The 25,738-nt window shown below is 36.7% G+C and overlaps 1 protein-coding gene across 6 annotated transcripts; it reads left to right on the top strand.

The window, feature by feature from the left end:
• The first annotated feature begins 670 nt into the window (after window positions 1-670).
• LOC145474831 (histamine H2 receptor-like) lies at window positions 671-25,738 on the top strand. Of its 6 annotated transcripts, none has more exons than XM_081455198.1 (4): window positions 671-758; window positions 4,050-5,929; window positions 10,872-11,030; window positions 23,266-25,738. In XM_081455198.1, exon 4 carries the CDS (start codon window positions 23,618-23,620, stop codon window positions 24,623-24,625), a length of 1,008 nt encoding a protein of 335 aa, XP_081311324.1. In that variant the 5' UTR covers window positions 671-758; window positions 4,050-5,929; window positions 10,872-11,030; window positions 23,266-23,617; the 3' UTR covers window positions 24,626-25,738. The 6 variants fall into 6 exon arrangements, with proteins under 6 accessions (XP_081311324.1, XP_081311322.1, XP_081311323.1 ...); XM_081455196.1 differs by having other exon boundaries at window positions 4,025-5,929; XM_081455197.1 differs by lacking the exon at window positions 671-758 and adding an exon at window positions 1,090-1,151.

Here is a 25,738-nt window from a genome sequence, read left to right as displayed (position 1 = left end):
CATCCATGAGGCGAAAAGCATGTTGTTAGCAAGTAAAATTGTTCAGTCAAGATCGTCGAGTCTTTTGCATTGTAAATAAGTATGGCACAAACGACTTGTAGAAGAACTGTTTACATTACTGAAGAAATGTTTGCCGAATAAGGAAAATAATTAGGCGTGACTGACCTCGGAGGTCGTGCACCAGAGTCTGTCGCCTCAAAGGAAAAAAAAACTGCAGATGATTTTGATCACTCAGGTGGTATTTCTGTTCTGTGAAACACTGGGAAAGACTTAAAACGAAGCAGACATTAAACGTTTCTACTGAAAACTGAACTAATATGACAACGACATCATTAAAAATTAAGATTACAATAACAGAGAGCAATTCAAATTGACAGTAATTGCTTAATTTAAGCCTTATTCCTTTAATCTAACGTCGCTCATTAGGCCACTTCTGTCGCTCAAATACAGAGTGGAGAGTTTCGGAAACGTAGCGCTTTTAAGATTGCTATCAGAACGGCACGTTTAAAACTGAACGAGCTTTTTAATCGTTTCATTTCGTGCACTCTAAAGATGTTTAGATAGTTTAATTTAACTAAACAAATATTTATCAAGACAAAGAATGAGTCATTAAAATGCTTTCTTTCAATTAAACAAGGCCTCGAAACTACTAAAAACGAAGGCATGAAATTAGTGAAGGGGTTGTGTAAGAAAGCTCGTCAAAGACGAAGAAGTTGACAGCAGAATTGAAGCCGCTTTCACACGGTCAAGAGGAAAAAGTAAGTTTGATTCAAAGATCATTTTTCTTTAATGAACTAACTGACTCCGGACACGATGAAAGCTTTTATGGGCGAAACGCCTAAAAAATTATCATAAATGTTGGTTTTCTAAAGTTAAGCCGAATAAGCCCTCACTAAAAGACCACCAAATTTGCTTCAAGACTCATGAGTCCCTCCCCAATGCGAACACTGGCAGCTCAAAGATTGTTTCTTGCGCATTAACATCAAAACGGAAGTAGGTGCTGCAGATTCCGTGTTGTCGGCGGTATCTTCAGAGTGTGACCTTTACATAGACCAAGTTAAAATCGTGATCTTAGTCAGTCGTGATCCACAATTTTTTGTTATTGAACACGTATAGGACAGTAAATGCGACGCTCTTTCGCCACTTTTAAGGTAGGACACCGACGCTCAGTTTATTATATTTTAACACTGTTGATAATGAGCTCATGGACGGAACTGTAGTATTATGTATATGATAATTTTGAACAGCTTTTTTCAGAGAGGAGGTACTGTATTTGTTATTCAAATCAGAGCTTCCATTTTCATACAAAAATATTGACTTTACCACAATAATTTACTGCTAAAAGCACAGTTTTGTATTTTCAAGAAACGCGTATAGACATTACTTTATTCAAGGTCAAGGAGGGGAGCTTATATTATTTCCAAAATGCTTTTAGTCAGTGCGGCAATGGCTCAGACAGCTGGCTATGGTTCGAAGACAGTCGCGAAGACTGGAAAAATCACAAATGCTCGCCAATATTTTGTAGCGTTGAAGCGACATGCAGTAGAAAGTTGTAGAATGAAGTAGCTACATCCATAGCAAATGGTCAACAAATACTGCTATTAAACTAGCGTTAACTACGGCAAACAGTTCACGGGAGCCAATGTATGGGATAATGGGTTTTTCTGTCAACTAATTATCAAGGTCCTGTAGACTTCAGTGATCTTTTTACCAAAGATAAATTCCAAAGACGATGTTTCTCTTCTGCTTGTATAATGCAATGCTCACTTCGCATTCAGTGATTTAATTGTTTGCCATTTTGCATATGTTTACTCACAAAGGATTACACTAGAAACTCTGCTATGGCTGTTTCTTATTTTACTTAAGTGGACTACATATTGAAGGATTGTTTGGGGTAAATCAGCGGTCCAAGATCATCGTGATAGCTTCTAATTAACGAGTAGTCTAAACGCCAAGAGTGTAAACGCCACGAAGAATGAATGGTACCTTTGGCCATAAGAGGCAACAGGCGTAAAACACATCTTCAACTCATGACATGATTAGCCGGCTGTCTTCTACTATCATTGAAACCACTTAGCTTCTTGAAATTGATATGGTCTAGAAGTCAATTACAAAAGCAATAGAAAATGAATAAACGTTTAGAACTTTATGGGTGATCTTACTGGCATAACGTGATTCAACCGACTTCTGGTCAGACAAAAGGGTTGAAATCGGTAACAATTTATGATGGTTCATTTCGCTTTGGTTTACTTAAAAATAGAGCTGGCAAAACCTTTGCTAGCCGGATTGGTTACAACTTGTATTTATCTGATGACAGTAGATGAACTAAAAAATATAATTTGAGCGCCAATTACTGTACTTGGAGTCGTTCTATTAAACCTCCGCAAAATGAAAATCTGCCGTGTGCTGGAAAACTGTCAGTGGGTGCTAGGCTGAATCAGCAACACAATAAGTGAAAAAGCGACTTTGACAATCTCCGCAGCAACTGTATTCATAAAATAATTGTCTCTGATTGCAATAAATCGACTCATTTAGTAATATTTCTCTTGCCCTCTAAAGCTGAAAAAGAAAGATAATGCATGCCATATGATTTCTCAAAATTGGTCTAGTCTTGTAAAAAAAAATGAGTCTCAGGAGTTGACAGATATGAATCGAGAATTCCCTTTTCGGCTTTCAACTGGTACATAGTTAACATCAGGTGAATGAGTTAAATTTTGATATATTACTTTATTATATTACAGTCTCCGTTCAGTTTCGGTCAACAAGATAACGTCTGCGAGATAGATGAAATGTGATAAAATCCAGTATCTCTTCGAATCAAACTCGAGATAAATGATTGCTTTTAGTATAACTGAGAACTGACAGAGGCGACCATAACCTTGAAATGAATTATGCAGGCTTTTATGACGGCAGTGTAATAAAGGTTTAGTTCTTTATTTCTTAGTAACAAATAGCCTGTCTTGTAGAATGTTTATTTCCAAACTACATTAACACGATGGTGGTTTTAATAATCGGCAGATATAACTTCTAAAAGCAATACAAGCAGTCGTTTCTTGCACGAAAGGGCAGAATTGCAATCCAAGTCAACGAGACAGATCACATCAAATTTCTACATGATATATTAACCGCCTTCGCGTTTGGAGAGCACAGCAAATAATCATTAAGCAACTGCTGTGATATGACTTTACAGGTCGTTTTCGGCATTAATTCAATTTTGCTCTGTTTACAAAACACTCAAGCCCGAAGGGCTTTGATAGCTTTTAAATTGACAAACTGTCAGCGATCCCTTTAGTCCCAGCACTAAATATCCATGTCTCAATGGAAGCGGGATCTGTACTCACAGCTTGGTACTCATATTAAGAAAACAAGTGAGTCTAATAACTCCTCAACAAACGTTTAGAAAATAAGTGTCATTTGCTATTTTCGATCAAAGCTTTCATAAATTTCAATAATGCCAAGCTTTGTTTTCCATGCTCCGCATGTTTCCTGCTTTGATCAAACAACCTTCACAACATGAAACAATCAAAGTAGAGAGGACCGACTTTATTTCATTGCCATAGAGGTATTTAAAAATTCATCCGGTTATTACAAGAAATGGACTTTGACAACAATATTCTTTGCATTGACCGCTTCTTCTTCATTAGCAAACATAAGCTTATGGAAATTAACAGGAGCATTGGGGTAAGAAATTAAATCGGCGTAGAAGAGACGTATTGCGAAAATGTTATTGTAGTTTTATTCGAAGAAAAGGTACAAATCACAAACGTGTCATCGAAATATTCATTAGGTCCTGAAAGGAAATAGCAAAACAAAGAGGCACCTTTCAATATAAACGCAATCCACGGCAGATATCAAAAGGAACAAAATATCAAAGATTGTTTTGTCCCTAGTAGCACATAATTGAACGTAGATGGAAAGATATAATGCCCACGGCCTGGCCTTATTTTACGCTCAACGATGAAAATTAACATGATATATGCGTAACATGCCAAGTGCGAAAGTAATGTTAGCTGTTTTACAATAGTCTCACACAGGTTTCTGTTTCAAAGGATTGGTGAAGACACCATCATCGATATTTAACTTCAGGAGACCGCTGAGAGTACCTTGCATCCAAAACGTAAGTCAACTCATTTTTTTATTTAAGTTCTTATTTTCTTAGATATTATTGCAAAATAAATTACAATTAAACCCTAGCCATTATTAAAGTTTGTGCTGCTTTCACATAACGCTTGCACTGAGCTTAAGTCCAAGCGGAAATTTATCTTCGGTTAACTCAATGCGAAATCCCAAAGAAAGGAAATCACAAAATGTCTTGACTCGAGGCTTAGGAAATGGACATTTCGAAAATTCAATTACGCTTTCCATCGATTTTAATCTCTCCTTTCGCCGCGTGTTCTTTACTTTTCTCCCTTCAAAATTCTGCGATTGCCAACATTCAGTTTACACATATACCATGTATGCGCGGAAAAAGCCAAACATCTGAAATATTATTGCTGTTGTACCCATGTTTTTCCTGACCCTCAGCAGTGTTTCTATGGTATAAGAGGTCCATGCTTTGCGGGAGTCTTGAATCAGTGCAAAATGTAAATAACAACAAATCCGATCAAATACACTTTAAGTTCTGTAAATCTCGGACTTTTTTGTTAATCTATGGATGCTATCGGTGTACAGTTGCACCGACTTTCATTTAACACCAGCGTTCGGAACATGTGGCTGTATATTTCGCCTACAATATTGTGTTATTATTATTTTATTTTTCTTCAGAATTCTTCTTTCTTAAGTTAATTTGTCTTGGCTTTGTTGTTTTCTCGTACTGTACAATTTTAACCCAGTATCTTTCTAAATCCGAAGGGTTTTAGTGCGGTTATGTTAATAACTGAAAGAATCAATACAGAATAAACATTCAGTCGAATTCGCCCTGGGACATTTGGTTCTTACCAAAAACGTTGTTCGGTAGTGCCTGCTGAAAGACATTACTTCGTCATTTCTTTAAAAATGGATTTAATAACAGACCTTACAAACATGGAAACGTTCTGTGCGGGGGTCTTAGCTAGATTCAGCCGGTGACAAGATCATGTTACACAAAGGGAATTTAGGCTTTGGCTAGTTAATGGCCGTGCCAGCAATTACATGTAGCTCCTAACAGGGTGAAGACTTTTAATTTTCCCTAAGTAAACAAACGAACAATGCAGTGCAAAGAAAAAATACATCTGAGATCTGTGGTTATGTGCGCATTCATCTGACTTACATACTGAAAGAGATTTCACCGGCTTTGCGTTTTTAAGAAAGCAGATTGGCAAAACCGCCCCTTATCTCCGCAATAAAATCTGTGGTCTGAAAAACAGAACTAACAATTAGCTAAAAACTCGTTTCCAAGACCAACAAGGCTGAAGTGATAAGCTTTAATCACCAACAACGCAATTCAAAACATTCAAGTTGTAGTTAGCCACACTTGTCTTGTTGCAATAAGGCTCATGAAGTTTAATCAATTCGGTCTTGCCGGTGTAGTTTCCTAATTGTAGCGGAAATAGTTTGCAGAGTTGAGATCGACTCGTATGCAAACCGCACGCTGCGATCACGTTCAGTTGCAGCAGTGGTACGACTCTTTGACTCGGCACGTATTTCCCTTAATAAGTGATTCAGTTTCCACATTGTCATGTAAATATAAATTTTGGCTCAAAGGCGGAGAGATGCGGCAGCTTGATTACAGGTATGTTTGTTTGCTCTTTATTGGTTGAGGAGATCAAAAAAACACCACAGAATTGTCACACAAAGTTATCACTATTGATAAGTTTTGGGTAAAAGTTAATTTAAAAGAACAGTACTCACATAGGCGTTTCATTTTCACAGCCATTTCGCAAAAAGGATAAACGCTGCCTAATTCATCTTTGCAATATCAAGGCATTCTCAGAGGAAAGACGCCACCAAGGTATGTACGAGTAGGAATATTGCAATAATTGATCACATGACCAAGCTTTTACCTACAATTATATTTTTTTATTTTTTATTTTTTTGATTTACCACACATACAAAAATAGAATTAGAGTACAATGATTAACAAATAACAAAAATATAGTGATTACAAGATTACAATGAAGATACAAAACTACAATTTATATAATAAATTAAAAAAGATAGAAAACAAAATGGCGAGGGAACTTAAGACTGTAAAATGCATGTTTAAATAGCCAGAACACCACTTTTTCACATCAGTGCATTTAAGGTTGAGATTTAATGACCATTTGAATATTGGAGAAAAATATATAAGGTCTTGTATGGAAGTAAGAAGACTTTGCCCTCCAGAGACCTTTTCTTTTATTAGACACTACAAAAGGAAGCTGCTGGCACAATTATTGAGAATAAAAAGAGGGCTAAAATATTAGGAACAATGAAAAATTCTAGGCTTCTACACCGAATGGCAAAGATTTCATGGTAGTTTGAAAACTTGCAAAATTACAAGGATTTTATATGGAAAACCACTCGATCATTCGAAACTGTAAAGCGTCTTCTTCCATCACAAGTTCCTCTAATTTCTAACGTCCATAACGTCCCTCGTTTGTGAACGTTGTTCCATTTCTGATAAAATTATGCATTATCAATGACTAAATCAGTGTGTTCTTGAAAAGCATGCCACGAGACCAGCTGTTGCAAAAGGCCTATATCTACCATCCCAAAGAAGATACAGCCAATCTGAAAACGGTAATCGTAGTATAATTAACGGTATTGCATACATCTACCCTTCCGACCGTGCCCTGCATTGATTGTGTTGACAATTGTTCTTGTTTTAAATAGAAAGGCTCATGTGTTTACCGAGAAAATACAAGTGACTCGTGGGATATTCCATGGTATATTCCTCTCGAAAGCGTTGCGGAACTACAATAAACAAAATCACTGGTTATTTAAGTGATGGCAGTGGTAGCCACACAGGTACTGAGCAAGCACAAAAATAAATAGGCAACCCATTCTAGTTTACTTTCACAAATGTTAGAATCTTTTTTTACAATCGGTGTTTATAGAATAAATATTCACTTGATGTAGAAAGGAAACACTGTGCATCCCTAACAATTCTTGGTGCAACTGATGTTATTTGTCGTCATAGAACACGGCAAAGAAAAACTGAATGAGTTCTTGAATTTTCGACAACTTTTAGCCCTATCAGTTAAACTGTTTGCCAATGGGCAATGGTCTCATTTCACTTCGCGTACAATATTACCATCAAGAATCAAAACATTCAGTCTTTTTTCGTTATTATTTTGCTGGTATTCAGTTCTTGTTGTTGCTGCTGTTGCTGTCGTCTTTGCATACCCCCAAGGACTTTAAACTGTAATCACCTGCAATCTTTGTCCATGTTGAAAATTAAGTCGTAGTCGTCGTCGACGTCGTAGTCTTCATTCTCGTTGATGTGTGTAGTGAAGCTGATGTTGTTGCTGCTGTTGCTGATGCTGCTGCTGCTGTTGACATTGTTGTTGTTGTTGACAAAAGACCGTCGACCACGATTTTTTCACATTCGTTCTAGGTCTATTGAGGAACTGACTTCAGTCGCTAAATCATAGTCGTCATCGTTTTTACTATAATCTCTAAGGCTCTAAGACTATCGTAATCAACTGCAAACTATGACCTAAGCATCCCTGAAAAACGCCCAGTCGTTTCTAAAATGCCCAGAGTTTCTTGAATAATGGTTCAAAGGCTGTTTTAATTTTCTTCTTTTAATTAAATCTTAAATGGAAACAATGAGACCATGTCGTTGTTTACTTTTCAAGCAGGCATCGATTGTAAAATATTATACCATTCAACTGCATAAAGGCTCTTAAAAGGCAATTTTTGTTACGTAAGAGCGCCAAACGTCATGTTACAGCTACATAATACTATGAGTAAATGAGCCGTAATCAATTTCGCCAGCTTAAGAACGAACAAACAACAATGATTTGCTAGCACTAAGTCACCCATTTCCTCAGTCTTATCTCAATGTGAGAAATCACCTTTTGCCCACTGTTCCATTTCGCCCAGCATTACTCCCCTAATATCTTTCCAGGGTTTCCCTTTGATGTCGATTCACTGTTTCAAACCATTTAGCCCAAGAGTTTGATTTGAAATCGTGTGACCTAGCCACTATAATCGTTTCATCATCATCGATAGTTTGAATTGATGCTTTTGACACAGCACTTATCTGTATAATTAGAAATTATCGTCAGGCAACCGAAGAGAGACGCATTAGATTATATTTTATTTCTGAAGCGGCATGCCGTTTAGTAGAAATGTATTTCTTAATCAAGTCTTGATACTTTGTGGCACATCATCTTTGAAGAGAATTCAGGTGTGTAGTTCAATTACAACTTTCTAATGGATTTCATCCATGTTCTAAAAAGATCAAACTTTCTACGATTACTCATAAGTAGTTTTATGTGGTGATGACTGCTAATCCTTTTACAAAAAGGAAACGATGAAATAACTCTAGATTCAATATTTTTTTTAAGATAAACAATTTCCATTTTATTCATGCAATAAACAAAAAAAGTAACTACAAATAATATTACCAAAAACTAGTTTTTCAAAATGGTTTCACTAAAAAACTCCAAAAGTTACGTATGTCTTGAAACCATTGAAAAAATCGCGAAAAGAGTCTCGATAACAAGGATACTTCTTCTGAATTGGCTCCTGGCATGGAGTTATTTCTAGCATCATTTTTAGACGCCCATGCATCTTGGCCTGTATTTACGTTACCGTACTGAGAACGCATCAGTCCCCAAATATTTCTAGACTTTGCAGTAAAAAACATTGTTTACGAACACTTAAGATCAAAACAAATTAGAAACTACATGTTTTAGCTTCCTAAAAGGTTAAAAATATAATCCTTACAATGTGTCACTCTGGATATCTTAAGATTAGGACATAAATTGTTAATTAATATAGTGAGTATTTTTCGTCAGGTCAGGCTGGAATGTATGGAGTTTAACTATACTCTAGTTGTAGAGATACATCTATGCGATGAAGAAAATTCAAACATTTTTGGTCTAGAATAACATATACATGATTTGCTAATTTTTAGATTTCGATTCACGTGTTTTTCAAGATAAAAATGTTATCATTAAATGCGATTTTGAACACACTGACACGTTTTTGCTGAAAACCAAAACACTTATGATGTTTTGCCACCGTGAAAATATCATTAAAGACTGTCAGAAAAGACACACTATCGTACACATAAAATTGGAATCGCCTTAGGTAAAAAAAGCTTTTCTTCAATTCATTTCTGCTTAGGCAAATAATGAGTAGAAATTGTCACATTTGCAAGGTTATGCAAACGTTTGCACAAAGTACTTTTTTGTAATGGTTATTTGTGACTCCAGTTTAGATATTTATGATTAGACATGAAAGGAAATTAAGGTGCTTTTTCAAACAAGCATTTATTTTAAGTTATCGTCAGAAATGGAACAAATTCTTCAGAGGTAAAAGCAATCCAAATATGGCTTCAATTAAAGCGAATTCGATCTGTATCACTATTACACGAGCACTAAAGAACGACACGGAAGGGTGACGATCTTAACTTTTGCTTCGGGAGTTTTTGCTTAATTGCAAAAGTCGTGGTCATCTGGACACCTTGACCTGCAGGTGTAAAGACTTCATTTTCGTCCACAGATTCCTTGAAATCCTATTTTTTTTTTTTTTCAAATATGAAGTTGCGTGCCGTTATAGCCCGGATTATAACGACACCTTCGAGGAAATATCCTGCAATACAATGTATCTACAATTCGGAAAAAAGATAGCTATACAACTTTTTCGAGCTATTGAAAGACTTTTTTTTCTGATTTTCTCAGCACCATTCAGAAACTGTCATTTAAGGCTCGAGAAAACGACAGAGCTTCTAATTACGAAAAATGCCCCGATTTGAGCAGCTAAAAAAATGAAAAAGTCGGGCGTCATAAAAGCGAGGCTTGCAATTTTGATTCTTAAAAATATCTTGCTTGTCACGTCGCTAGCCTTAAGATGTTAGTTTGATTGATGTCAATAATCTGTTATCGTACACGCAAGTGAATTTAAACAAAAAGGAAAATCTTTCAGATGAACGTCAATATCATACAGGTTTTCTAATTTCATAAATTAAAAGTCCAAGACAATTTTTTAGCAGCGTAAACGAGATTCTCTTCTTTCGTGAGACGAATCGCCACGATTAATGCCACGAATCGTTATCAAAGGTTTGTGCGTGGGTCCTCAAAAATACAGCTGACGCTTGATAACACTGAAATGATTACGTCTACACAAGAGAATAGGAGTTCATTGAAGTTTTTTTCGTTGCCCACGTACCTACGTCTTTGTACAACAAGCACAATTCAAGATCTCACATAATGAAAACGAAAGGCGATATCGCGCAAACCCTTGACTGGATTTGATGCACACGCACTAAGAATATCTGTAAATTGATTTTTTAAGTATATTTTGAGTCTAATTTAATATCGAAAACGCTCAGTCCTAATTCGTGAACATGCTCCACATGTTAATTACATTGGTTATTTTTTTAATTCAAAAGCGCTTCCTTTGTATTATTTTGGCATTCTATGAGCTATTGAAAACAAATCTGTAGGTTATTTAATGCATTCTGGATAATAAGAAAAATGTTTCTCAATGTTTTCCTCAAAACATTGCATTGAAATTATAATCACCATTATGTGTGTTATAAACAAACTAAACATAACAACAAAAATAAGCCCCTACGTATTCGGCAAACATTTCAAAATAAGAACACGGACGACAACCCTTTTGAAAACGCGCTGATTACATAAGACTTCTAAACTTGTCGAAGAAGGTAGGTGGCTGAACGTCAAATATAGAGGTCTTCAGAAGTCTTGTTGATTTATATTATTTCTCTGCTTCAGGGTCGACAAGACTCTTACGATAACACGCCAGCGCCTTCGTCAAAGACAAGCTGCAGGTTTGAGAGTTCCAGAATAACAGTAAGTCAGCAACGTATTTCGGGCGCACCCAAAAAAGAACTGAATCGGATGACGTTCTGCACCGATACACTTTTTTAAATGGTAACTGAGCTGCGTAACCAGTAACTGAAACGAAACACTAGGTTTTCTCAAAGTTTAGGTCAGTTAAAAAGAAATAGACTAATATCGTCACTTTCGACATGATGATGTTTCTATTCTTGATGTTCTTTAAGAATCTTCTTGTCTCCCTTAACCGTAATGTCATTAAAGTAGCTATCACATGCTACCTTTTATTATTGATGATGATCAGCTTTCATTACGACCTCTACAGTAAAATGACATTTAAATAATGATTCAGAACGTGCCGAGATAATTTTTTCAAAGTATGAACCAAGGATTCTCGTTCAGAAATCGACCCAACCATGATGTTTCGTGGTTTCAAGCATGACTGATTTAAAATTGTTTTTGCCTTGCAGTTCTTTGTTTGGACATTCAGTTCTCAGTGCGAACACTTTAATAATTTTCTGATGTTACTGAAAACAAAAAACGAAACAGAGTTTATCGCCAAAGCAAGTTTTTATTGCTAAAAAAAAAGAAATTGAGTATATTTAGAATTTTTTCCACTAAAATTCTTTCCGGCAACAGTACTTTATTTACCGAACGAGAACAATGGACACATGAAATATTTTCCAAACGTAACAAACTGGCACGTGTTATGAAAAACCTGCCATAATGCAAATTTATGTATCTTCTTAAAACCCCTTGCATTGGTTGAAAAGATAACGCACAGTATGACAATAAACGGACTCCTACTGTGAAAAAACAAAAACATCTAAACAAGAAAAAACTGAGTTATACTTTCTTGAGGCAATAAGCAAAAAAAACCTTAATAACATCATTTATATTCTCTATGAAAACGAATAGAATTGGTTTCGGTCTGAGCAACTCGACAGTACTAAGATCTCCGAGTAGTTGGTGTTTCTAATATTCCAAATTGCCACTGAAATCTTTACCTGACATGTTCTCACTGTAAGCACCTACAGCGACATTTTCTCAAGTGTCTATTTCTGAGACAAGTTCCACCATGTATTACTATTAGAGGAACCATGTGCTTATACCAGCACTGCCTACATAAAGTCTTGGTAGTTGAACCTGATCCAAACAGTTGTCGAATTCTCGATACTTAGCGTTAATGAACATTAATAATTAAGGCAGAAACGCCCTGCCATTTATTTTAATGAATTAATTTTTGAAGATTACGACAGCAATCTTGAAAACTTTTTCATCAACAGCAAAATGCAAACGGAATAAATCAACATACAATGTATTACTTCATGTTCCCTACATCTTAGGTTATCTTCGGCGTAAAGCTTTCCACATGTACTTTGAAGGGTTGCTTCCGTTATTTTTCTTGCCCAAAAAGGCGTTGTTTGCCTCAGCCCATATGCACTAATGTTCCTCATCAAATTTAATCGTTAACTTCAAAAAGGCTGTTTACAAATGTATTTTGTCAGATGTCGAATATTAAATGCATAAAGCGGGCCCAACTCTTGATTATCTTTGGATTTCGGCGAAAACCGTCAATCATGGTTTCCATTAGGTAAGAAGAACCCTCGATAAATTTACGAACAAAGTAAAAAAACAAAAACAGAAAAAAAAACATTTCGTTTGCGTACAAAAGGAAGGAATTCAGAGAAGTATTTAAGTCAACAGCCAATCGTCTTCGATAAAATGTTGATTGAACGACCTTGGGTGTGTTGATACGAAACATGCAATTTACTTTTGTTGAACACTTCCACGACTAAAAACAAAGTAAAAGAAGAAAAGATTTTAACTTAAGAACGCGGATATACAGGTTAGGAGTGCTCAGCTCGTGGGAGTCGTATCGATAAGAGTCAAATATCAGCTTACATTCCCCTATCGTGGGAGCGTCTTGGGATCCAGAATCGTCTTAGAGGGCACCTTAATTACTGACCTTACAGGAAGCTATTTATGTCCTTGGTTCGTCATTAGGGTGCTATTTGTCAACACATTAATGTTTAGTGCCATTACGGCTCTGTACATTTAAGTCTTGACATCAGTGATAGCATCAGTTATCAGTTTATTTTAAGCGCGTAGGTGACAAGCAAATTGGGAATCGTCTCTGGTTTCACGATATCATTAGGATGTTTTTGCAAATCAATTTGAGGCGATTAAAATTATAAAATCTGCATGCTTTAAAGGCCAGCGTTGCCTGTCAAAATGTTTTCCGATGGAAATGGATTGAAAGTCCGTGATTAAATTATCAGTTATTACGGCTAGCTTTGGGCGAAGAGGCGCCAAGCGGAAGAGAGAAGCGCAGAAATTGCAAACCAATTAAAACTTTAAAAAGCTGCTATTTCATCCATTAAAACCATTACGATGACCCGGTACCTCTCGCTTCATGAATTTCAAATCACAGACCCGCACTGATCGCTGTGGTAATGGCAAATGTAAATCTCCTTTTGTGGTCGGCGCTATGATGTCTTTGAGGAACAGTCATCGCATAAACAATGAACACTTTCGCAAATTATCCACGGTATTTTAAGGTAATGGTGCTCTGACATGACGCTGGCAGCACCTGTCTCGTCTACTTATGTAGCCAATATTAAATGCGAGCGGTGTGATTATAAAGTCTAATTCGTTCAGTAAACGACTGGACGGTGTGTTTTGACTCGTATCAACCAGCAAATCGCCAAGACGATAAAATCAAGCCATCAATTCAGCCTTATTCATAATCCATCGAGGTGAGTGCATGGTGTTCTTTCGTGGTATAAGAATTCGCGCGTTTCTCTTTCCAGTGTACTTAGAAGGCGTTTAAAAACTTTTTTCAGATGCCAGGGTTTAGAAATTAGTCTGACGACTCCAAACATCGAAAGTGCCCGATTACCTCAATTACGAAGAACGAAAACGAGATTTAGAGTCTTTTTATCACTTTTTCAAGCAGGTTTCAAGAATTCAATCGAACAGTGTCATTCCGTGTCCACTCATTAACCCATGCTTATTTTCCACCAGTATTCATTTTCGGATCCATGCTTATTATTTGCTTTTCTCCTACCATTATTCATTGTTCCTGGTCAGAGAATTAGCATCCATCTTTCTTTACAGTCAGTATAGTATTTATTATTTATTATTCCAAGTCAACTTGCAAGACGGCCCGAAGAAATGCGCTTCAAATCTGGTACTATTGACAACACAAGATTTGTAATCGAATTCGAAAGAAGAAATGCGCCTAGGTACACTCTTAATTCACTTAGAGCAATTTCGTAACTGGATTATATTTTTCAACGCACTGGTCAAATAAGCAGTGAAAATAATTCTGCGAAATGGCAAATTACAGGAAACGATAGGATGACCGGCAAACATCATTACACTCTTTTTTATGGAGTTTTTCCGGACCAGGCTGAATATTCTTGCTTTTCCGCCGATTTTAGGCTGAAAATATTCTTGTGAATATTGGTAGATTACAGGAATACAAAGTGGACATTGTCGACACAACGTCAGATTATCTCTCCTATCATGTCTTTGCGGGGGTCCTTTTGGAGCCACACGGCAGGCAATAAAGTCAGACATGACACACATAACTTCTTACAGAAGTGTTATTGGCATCGTACATTGCATTCTGGCTAGTTTTGACGCTTAGAGAGAGGAGGAATTTCTCTAAGGTTTACTTAAAAACGTATAATTGTATAGTATTTACAAATTTTAGCGCACAAAATAATATTCTTTTCAAAATCTCAGCCTCGGGTTTCAGAGTATTCTTAAAATATTCTTATTAAAATTTCGCAAATTTCTGCCTCGACTTTTTACATATTCTTATAAAATAAAAAGAGTGAACTTACAAAAATGAAGACGCAATACTTTTTTCATCATATTGCGCCTTAAGGGGAAACTACACGGCAAGTAATCATTATAATTTTTCTACTTCAAAGTGACAGTTATGGATAATTGCTGATTCACTTTGTGCCTCAGATTGAAAAAGTGTCGCCTTTCAAAGCTGCCCTGCCGCCAACAACCTGAACAACGCTGTCTGTTGGTTCACACGGCCAAGGAAAATGACACAATTAAACGCTTGCTTTAAGACACCGCAAAATCCTATATTTGTTTTGAATAAGGATATTTTGCTTAAAAAGTGCACCCTGGAAATCAGCTGCTGGACAAACACTTACGAGCCCGATCACTTGTGCAACATAAAACGCAGTTCAAAATATGACAAATAGGCTCTCGTGTTTTTAGAATTCGGGTTCGGCGAAGAATCATAAACAATTGTCTTTCGACGGAACGTTAACAATTAATTGCTGATAGTTATTTAAGAATGGCGTCAGCTATTAGTCATAAAGATGAATATAATACTGCATTTTTATTTTATTTGGTTTTATTGTACTGTATTTAAATTTCTTTTATTTCAAAACGGTGAATTCTGTCACGGAAGTATATTTAGCGGGGCTTCATTCCAAAAAAAATTGCATTAATGCATTTGTACTGTTGATCAAGCTCTACATCGCTGATGATATAACTTAGCTGCGGTACACTTCATTCTAGTCTAATACCTTAATGACATTTGATTAGTATACGGATAAAATTATTGGAAGAAAACAGTGTATTTCCCTAAGGGTTTGCGGAAGTTTCTTGCTATTAAGTTTAAGAACGGCTGTCAAAAGAATGATTACGCATTGTTATAACCTCGACTGATTCCATGGCTCGTCTGCGGCGCTGCCCTGGAAACAGAAAAACTTAGTTGGCCAGCCGAGCAAGAGTGTCAGTTCAAAACTGACAGCGAGAGAGGAACCCCTCATCACTGAGCGAATTTTATTTCAGAATTGGACTGAATAACATGCATCAACCACTCGAGGTAGGAGATGAAGCATTACTTTTGACTAAAGCTGAGTCTTATCCTCTCGATATCAAAGGCTTATTTTAATTTGACCCATTTCTTAACCTAAGCTTGATCCACTGAATAAGACAGAAGTTTTTTTGTTTTACTTTATCAAAAGAGGCATCAATGAACTTTGCTCGAATTTTGGAAGACACGGATGAAATATCTTATTGAAGCTTCTCAATCGCTTAAACGCTCGAGACCTGTCAGGGAATCATTCTACTTAGTGTCTATTTTACCGAACTTTCCAGCACTGACTGCGCGGTGACGTCTTGTGCTTTTCCATTCACTGCTTGAACAAAATTTGCCTGCAAAATGTCGAAGCCTCAAAGTAATGCAGATGATAGGAAAACAATTCAAAACATCGTTTCTACAAGAAAGCTGAACATTTTGCTGCAATCGCAAAAATTTATAGTTTTCCAGTATCCATGAAAATTTCACTAGACGAACAAAGACCACGCTTACAATAAATATGTCCCCGCCTTGGAATTTATGCTGGTTAACATGCACATAGCCCAAAATTGCCGTTATTGCGAAAATCCATCCATCTCTAGACACTTAAGAGTACATTTACGCAATGGCTGTTGCGTCGATTTAGTTAGTGAGACCAGATAGATGTTCCATCTAATCAGGCAAAAAAAAAAGTTGTAGCGTGTCTGCAGCGATAATCTTAGTCGGAAATAGATTTCAAAGCGAAGCAATCGACAGCCAATATTTGTTATTATAATAATTTCCACAACATATTGTTCAGTGATAATCGAAATAATAGCTCATTTCCGTGTTGCCTTTAGTTTTTGTCCTAGTGCAAAACATCTTCAATGAACTTGTTTGATTTGCATGAAAATGAACAGGTAGTAAGCCATGCAAGCTTTGCATTATCAAATTCAAAGCCAGGCTTTGTATTATTAAATTCAAAGCCAAACTTTGTATTTTGAAAGAGGGTTTACACCAGGATTCGCTTTGCAAATTAAAAAAACAAAAGCAAAAATTGGAAGTGGTTCATTATTGAATGCACGTCTATTTGCAATGGAGTGTTGCTGTGGTGCTAGCGAACATTATTCGATTCACTGTAAGCCTCAACAAAAAAACAGCCGCGGTATCTCACGACACTCCAGCTACTGCTGTTGAGAACCATATTATAACACACAATGCACTGAGCTAGCAAGAGTTGATGGCATCCTTAAATATGAAATATTCATGAATCTTCCAGCCTAAAATTTCAACCAGACACTATTAACCTGGAACCTGATCTAAATTACACCCTTAAATATAGATAGAGACATATTGCAGATTAAACTACCTAAATCATGTTTTGGTTTGTTTCATTGCCACAAGACAGTTTTCTTCTTCGCCCTTGAACGGTACATTTCTGCTTTCACGTTTTTGTTTTTGTTATTTTGATTTTTTTTTTGTTGCACATTTAGATTTCCTTCACATTTTTGTGTAAACAATCAGTAGAAAATGTAATGAAATTTTTATGAAATGAATGCTTTTATGCCTACTAGCCAAGCTGCTGCACCAAATACACGCGTAGAGTTGAAGACAGCTACGGTTCCATTAGTCAAAATGCGTTTGGCTAGGGTGAAAGGACTTTCTCTTATTCATACAGGTCATTTGAATGAATTGTTGAAGTCAGTTTTCACATCATCGATTCCCTCCGTAAATTTCTGTGAGCATGCTATGAAACACATTCTTACATAATCGATCTAAATTCTTTGTCGTGCGCGATTTAGCTCGGTACGTTAGCCGAGAGAGCAGGGTAGATTGAAGTGGTACCCCAAGTAAGTTTTCAAAATTACGTTAACAGAAGGAAAATTAGCGAAATTACAATATTGTCTTTCCTGACGCAGAGATCATATGAAAGGTTATCTCTGACGACAATAGATAGATCTATAGGCAATGATTAACTGGAAATTTCGCAGTCAAAAACTTTATTAAGGAATTAAAATGCTCCAACAGGAAACGCGTCGTAAAAGTTAGGAATTTACATTCATAAGTGTCCCTGAGATAGACTTCATACAAAAATTAATGAAATAAAATATACATCAATTTCGAGGAGCGTTTTACAACTCGTCCCAACCAAAGTACCCCCCGGGAATAAATCATTGAGGTGATGAGAATGCTTGGCGCCTCTAACCAATTTAGGGTCTGAGTGGGCTATTTTATTGTAGAATTACGGAAAAATAATGAAGCGACACAATTTCGTAGAATTACAGCAAATTTTACAATTTCCCAAATTTACAGCAATTTATTTGCATCCAAGATGATGTTACAGCATTGTTGATCTGTCTATGTATAAAACTGAACTGTTCATGACAGGAAATTGGCTTTCCAGACTCGCGGTAACTCATGCGTATTGCTAGAGACGTTTTTTGCGACATAAGACGCTGAATAATTATATGCCAGGTACATTAAAACACACTTCTTACCTCATGCAACTAGTTCATGTTATGTATAACACTCGTTACTCCAATTTGAAGGTCTTTACTGCCTTAAAAAGCTCAGCTCTAAAGAATCGAAACCTGCAATTAAAGAAACATTATATAAACATCCTCTATTTTGTTGATAAAAGGTACAAGTACTATGGCGGCTATCAATCAAGTCATTCATTACCAACTACATCAAGGCTCCAATGTTAAGAAGAAAATAAGCTAAAATAATCTATTCATAAAAGTAAGCTCTCTGCATCTGACGAAACACATTGATAAACGTCTGTTCAAGCGACACAGTCATAATAAAATCAAATTACTGAAAGGCAAAAAGCCTTAAAGAGAGAGGTGCATAAACCTATTACGTGCAAAACCTGAATATCAGTCTTCAGTGGAACAGGACTTAAGTAGAAGGTAAATTTTATGTCGTTTTGCAGTTTGCTGGTCAAACGGGAGGTACTTGGAAACACATATACACTTGTGATTATGAAAGCATTTTCTTTTTTCATCCTTTGCGAACACTGGATATCCCTAAATGCTCATCTGTAGTTCTTTCCTTCTCTGTATTAAGAGCAGAGTTTCATTTCAGTTGCTGAACTTCAGATCGTTGCTAGACGTCTGTACGAAATGGCGTATTTAATATATGGCGCAGAATTTGGCATAAAATTTAAAAATACGGGGCAAAATGTTTCTATTTCATGTTCTTTGTATGTAAATATTCTCAGTTAATTTCTGCTGATCTCGGCTCCTGGCTCTGGCTCAGCAGGATCATTAATGATTATAACGGTTTAAAGAAGGAAGAACAGCATGGGATGGAGCCTAACGCGACAAAATATCACAATGCGATTCTACCCTTGATAAAATCGGCGCCCCGATTACGTAACCAATATCAAAGCCTGAAACTTCCTCTTGTCGAGTTCTCACTCTTTCATTCCATTTCCCGCCTGTTAAAATAATATGACTGAATTTCAATGATCGCGTATTATTCCATTTAATATTCCTTTTTATGTTATGAAACCCCTTCGGGACAATGCTGAGAGACTTTATGAGAAAAAGGTGGAAGCGATGCAAGCGACCGACCGTCAATAGGCCATTTTACAGTTGTGTGCTTAGTTACCTGGCCTATGAATGTAAGCGAGGCTTGACGTGACCTTGCTTTGATACAGACCTCACTGCTTTTCTCATTTAAATGCAAACTACTTAGCATAAGAACAACTTGATTTACACAACAAAAGCACTGAGGTCTGTATCAAAACAAGGTCACCTGCAGCCTCGCTGCCATCCAAAGGCCAGGTCACTGACCAGACAACTGTAAAATGGTCTATTATTTTCCTTTATTATTCTTAGCCTGTTTTAAGCTCAATAGTCATTATTCAATTTTGGCAAGTGTTTATCATTCTTTGGGTAAAATACTGAAATATTAAAAAAAAACATTTTGCAGTTTATCAACTACTTAATTTATAATACTACTTTTGGAATTCTAAGCTAACTTGTCGAAAAGGCAACATTATAAATAAGCCATTTTGTTTTCAAAATTGTCGACAATTAATTTATTCAGCATTTGTTATTATCTGCAAGGCAGTATTGTTTATTGATTAGTTCCACGTCATTTATAGCGGCTTTGTCATGTCGTAAGAAAGACTTCCTCGACAATGTTATCTTGATTCAACGGATCGGATTATGGACTACCTTGTTCAGGAAATTATGTGAGCAAATTTAAAGCTTTACCTCCTCACAGCTGCGCCACTAGCAACGCTCCGAGATATGACATATGTGAATATGAACCTGCATTAAAAAATATGTTTACCCGAAAACATTTCAATATTATTCCAGAAAAATTGTTGCTATACTAGAACGTCCATAGTATAAACATAAGAGAAATTAAAAACTAAAGGCCTAGTGTTAGCCATAAAAAATTGAAATTGAAAGAAGTCATTTAAAATGTTTGTAAAAAAGCAATTTTTTAAAGGCATTATCTGGAAAGGGTCGTGTTTTGTCTATGGCGGGAAAATCGCTTGAGGATGATTAATAACATCGATTGTAACCTTGGCTTAGCCTGATGGATTGTTAATTTCCACATGTTTCATTGATAAAAATGGAGAGAAATTTATTTGTCATTTGAGTAACGAAGATGAAGTGCTAACTGTGATGAAAATCAATTTCATTGATGAGGAATTAAAAACTGAAACATCAAAACTTGGTGACCTCTTGGAGTGCCACAGGCAGTCGGTTCTTTTTTAGAATGCGGCGCGTTTCCTTGTTAATATTAAAATTATCCATCGAACGCTTCCTAATAAACGACACGAACGACCTATTTACTTTCAAATAAGTGAGATTTTATCTCAATCTGTTTAAAATCTAGATGTTTCTTTACGTGCTTGAAGCAATCATTTTCGGCAGTCAATTTAGCCGCAATACAACTGTGCTACGAATATTACCATGTACATCTACATACAGGAGAAACGGATGCTTGCAAATAATTAATACGCGATAAATTTTATACTATCATGACGCAGTTTGAAGTTAAGCAAAGGCAGGATAATTTGGAAATTTCTGGCTGTTTTCGACGACTCTCGAGTCATGAACTTGTTCTGTTACTCTGCTAAGTGATGATTTTAGATAAAACATGGGACATCACCGCTTTTTTCTTGCAAAGTGCCTCAAGATGTTCTTGCTTTCTTCATTTAAAAGCACATAGGTCCTGGATTTAAAAAAGAGGAATACTTAAGTCTTTTATTTTAGCGACCGCTACAAATTTGCAAACAAAATTTGCCTTTTAAAAAGAAATTTTGGCATACTTTATAGTCGCTAGCTGAGCTTATCAGCGAGTATGGAGTATGGATTCAGGGTTAGGGAAGTCTCAGTGTTCTTTATGGCTAATTATTTTCCAGCTATATACTTTCGAATTCATGGCTGTATTTACTAATTTAAAGCCTGGTAGCCTTAGGCTCGCTGAGCTAATGCAGAAAAAGAAAGTTTACCACCTACATGCGGCCTTCAATTAATTGGCCTTGAAAACAAACGTTAACAGGTAAAAACAGCCGCTCTCTGACTTTAAAACAATCAGACACTTATGGTACCTGGTACCACAAAAATGCAGAATCTATATAGCCACTATATTTACTCGTAACTCTTCTCATCTTTAGGGCTACAAATATTCAAGAGGTTTGCCAAACTACTATGTACGACGGAAACGTTTCAACATACGCAACAGAGTTATAGCTTGGTAGAATAAATGAAACAAGAAAATCACCGATGGAAATAAAATTTAAAAAAATGAAGGCCAATTTGACGTTTCAAAAACCTGCTTTTAATTTTACCTAGAGAGCCAAATGGCCAAATCCAGTTAGATAGCCAAAATCAAACCAAATGACTAATATCAGGCCAAATGGCCAAAATCAGATCAAACAGGTAAAATTAGCCCAAGTAGCCAAAATCAAGCCGAATTGCCAAATCAAGCTAAATTTCAAAAATCAGACCAAATAGCCAAAATCCAGCCAAATAGTCAAGATCAGGCCAGATAGCCAAGTGAGGCCAAATGGCTAACTTGCAATTTTTCCGAGGCTAAAGTGCTCTTCCATTCCTTTTAATTGTTAACTATTATTATTTTTCTTAGCAAAATTCAAACGATTTTAGTAACGGGGTTACTCTTTAACAGTCTTCCTTTTCTCCAGACGAATAATCGTGATCTGGTAAATTCTGTGCTCAGTTGCAAACTGTTATCACAGTTCTTGATGCTTGAATTAGCACCTTGCCAAGTACATTTGCCTAAGACCTCTATTGCTTTACAGCTAAACATAACTCTTTACTTATTGCTTAGGCGACGATTTTGTTTTTTATGAATCCTATGACGTCATACGCAACAGCACGATTTTCAATATTATTCTCTCCACCCACACTTAAACAACGTCCGAAAGGTTTTCCAGTGGTGAGCTAAGACTACATAGAGCATATTTTAACGCCCTCCATGAGACCACAAAGTAAAAAAAGAGGCGTAAACCAATTATCTAGGCAAGACGTTTGAGCTAAAAGTAGCTATTTATTTTATTTTGCTTTTTTTATTTTCGTTCGCGCTTGCTGAATAGGAGACGTTTATAACCAACTCGCCATCTCATTGGTTGAAATTGTTGTAATTATACCTCGTATGATATTTTGCATAACAGACAGGTCTTGCAGTATATTAAGCCGACAAACCATCGAATTCTGCCCTGTGTTAATTAATTATAATGCTCACAGCAACGTTCGCATAAGTTTACTTAATTAAACAATATTAACTGCGGTGTATATTTGCTTCATATTGCACTCAAATTTAAATTTTCATAAATTCTCATCTTCGAGGAAAAAAGTACATTTCGTGTCCCACTTTTTCTTCCTGATGAAACTGAAGACCGTAAACAAAAACCTTTTTCTGTAATGTCTCTTCAAAAATACTTCTGTAGTGTCTCTTCGCTTAATTAAAATTTGAATATATTTTTAAATCTGAATTTTGACAGCGGTAAATGCTCGTGTAATATGACAATAGTCATATTGTCAATATTTTCTTATATGGTCGGTGGTCGGTGCCATTGTTCAACTAATCCATTCTATATCTATTTTTTAATGTAAAATTGGCGGCTGTTCTTCAGAAAATGAAGCCACTTTTGCACCAAGAACTCAAACAAATTCAGCCGGAATTTTTGTCTTACTACAGAAGGCAAATTTTATAAGCAACCAAAAGGTAACCGTAAAGTTTTGATTCAGCTCTGAACTAGAGTCGACAAATTTTAATTTGTCATAAAAACAAATTGAAGGACACAGGGTATTCATTCTGTCTTCAAGAGGATTACCGTGCTATTGGATAATCTGTAGCCGCTTCTTCTAACTGGACAGAATCGATCATTAAGTGATTAGGGAAATTAGCTTCATTCCTCTTAGGTCTTTATGTGATGCGAAATAAAATGACATTTAACACACTAAGAACCTCACTTAATAGCCTTGTGTTCATTTTACTGATTCAGACCTTTTTGTTCAGCAGATGACTTCACAAAATGGCTCCGTCAACATTTAGAAGCTGCTGAAATTATTACAGGATTAAAAAAATATCCCTTGCAGACGTTGAAGCGAGAAACTAAAGAAGAAATGTTACTGGAGTAACAAAAGATCCGCGGAATTTCAAAGTCATCGACTAGGGTCAATTTGGAACTGAAAGTCCTCTGCTAAGGGCACAAGCAAACATTAAAGCAAGTTGTAAACAGGAACACAATAAAGGTCAAAAGGTAAGAGAAGCAATACATTATTTCCTGACAGCCGGTCGGAAGTAGTGCTCATTTTCCAAAAGTAAATCGGCAGTTAAAGACTTCAAAGCTGTTTGCAGTGTAAAGATCGTCATGGCATCGCCCACGGCGGCCGCGGAGAAGGTTCAAGTAATGAACCACACAAATGCATCAAAGCCCGGAATGTTCCAGAATGGTTCATCGGCTGGTGACCTGAACGATCCACTGAACATTCTCTCATTCAGTTTTCTGCTTCTTATTATGACTATGACATTGTTTGGGAATGCGCTGGTCATTCTCGCCTTCAAGAGGAATACAAAGATTCGCACAGTGACAAACTATTTCGTGGTGTCGTTAGCTGTGGCTGATATCCTGATAGCATTGGTGTCCATGCCGATATGGGCTGCTTATCTCATGTCAGGAGTAGAACTCAAACAAGGCCTTCTGAAAGTCTGGACATTTATGGATATCCTTTGCGGAGTTGCTTCCATTATAAACCTGACCGCAATTAGCATAGAGAGATATTTCTGCATCACTTACCCGCTCAGTTATCACACCACAATGACGTCAGTAAAGGCAATAACTACCATAATCATCATTTGGATTTTTTCCATCATTATGTCGTCGCTCAAGATTATCCTATGGAAGTTGCCTCCGCCGAAATACGAGCTAATGGTGGTCATTAGCTGTTTCTTTGTGCCACTCATCATCATGTGTACCACTTATAGGTTTATATTTAAGACGGCGCGTTTCCAAGCGCGCCAAATAGCGCTCATGATTAACGGCAACGTCAAGAACTTCCTATTGGCGTCGGAGATGCGCGCCGCGAAAACGTTAGCCGTTGTAATGGGCGCCTTTGTCATCAGTTGGGGGCCATTCTTCATTATAAACATAGTGTACGGATTCTGTACTCGATGCGTTACGCCCGATTCCGTTGTGGTAGCAAAATGGATGCATTACTCTAACTCTGTTTTCAACCCCATCGTTTACGCTTGCATGAACAAGGAGTTCAGGAAAGCATTTTGCATTATCTTATTTGGACGAAAACGTTGTTGCCGCTTGCGAGGAAGAGCTGAAACAACTACGGATCAGACAGAGCTCAGTCTGGGAACTCACTTTTAAGAGCGTTGTTGATATGTTGACTAATCAGCGTTAAACCAAAATTCCAGGAATGTATTGTACTTTGCCTCGCTTCGCATGAGAAAATATATATTCACTAGACATTAGTTAAAAAAAAGTTATTCCATCTTGGCTCAGTTGCGGATTAATAAGGAAGGAAACCAATGGCAAATAAGTGAATTACATGATCTAAATTATGCTTGATAACTCTCCTTGACTCGTTAAGACAAATGGGATCATTATCTCTGCTGCGAGAGAAAAATTTGGTCCTTTGACAGTTGATAGTAAGCTTGTTTTTCATATAAGTCCTAGCAAGCAAGTGTTTTACCCAGGGTTACCCTTCAGTAGCCTTCTCCGGCCGCTTTGAAACTCTGCGACTCATTTCTCATTACTGGCTATGCAAATTGTGTACGGTACTCTAGTGAAAGGGTCCCAAATTGGAAATGAGTCACATTAAATCGAAAGTGTTGGTTGAAGTCACAAATTAGCTTGTTCAACTCTGATGAAATCACCTTTTTCATCAGCGATATTATAACAATCTGCGCAGAACAATTATTTACAAAGCTCGATTTATGAGCACAGCAGTATGTGGCGGACAAGTGCACAATCGGAACCAGAAAAACTTTTCGCTTAAGAGAGGTGTCCGCTATTGGGAGGTTAAAAATGCAGTGTTGTATTTGGCTGGGATCATTGCTGAGTGTCCTCCCAAAAGAGGCGCTCGCTTAGGGGAGGTTTAAAATGTATTTTTTGTATGTGGCTGGGACCATTACTACCCCCGGGAGGCGTTTGTCAGCGGCGTTGCGAAGGCAGTCTGAAAGAAGGTTGAATTTGTAACCTTGCGCACAACGAAAGCTTACAAAAGGATATTCGGTTTGTATTGTAGTTTTCCTTTGTTGTACCCACCTGAGATAACGACAAATAGGAATCGTAATGCAAATGTACAGTCGTCTTTTCACCAATTTCTTTCTTAGTATTGGATTTGCCTCAGCGCTACCTGCCATCGTTACTCTGAGACAATAAACCTTAAGATCAAAATCTAGCTTTGTATCGAAATCCAAATTGTATCGTTTTACTTTAATTCTTCAGAAGAATGAAACGACCATTATTAATAAACTA

Source organism: Orbicella franksi, chromosome 2 (genome assembly GCF_964199315.1).
Source record: "Orbicella franksi chromosome 2, jaOrbFran1.1, whole genome shotgun sequence".
NCBI lineage: Eukaryota > Metazoa > Cnidaria > Anthozoa > Scleractinia > Merulinidae > Orbicella > Orbicella franksi.
Note: the sequence above shows the minus strand (reverse complement) of the source record. Positions and strands in the feature narration are given on the sequence as shown.

Excerpts from the sequence above, each read along its gene's own strand:
- LOC145474831 (XM_081455198.1), top strand. The coding sequence starts at position 23,618 with ATGGCATCGCCCACGGCGGCCGCGGAGAAGGTTCAAGTAATGAACCAC.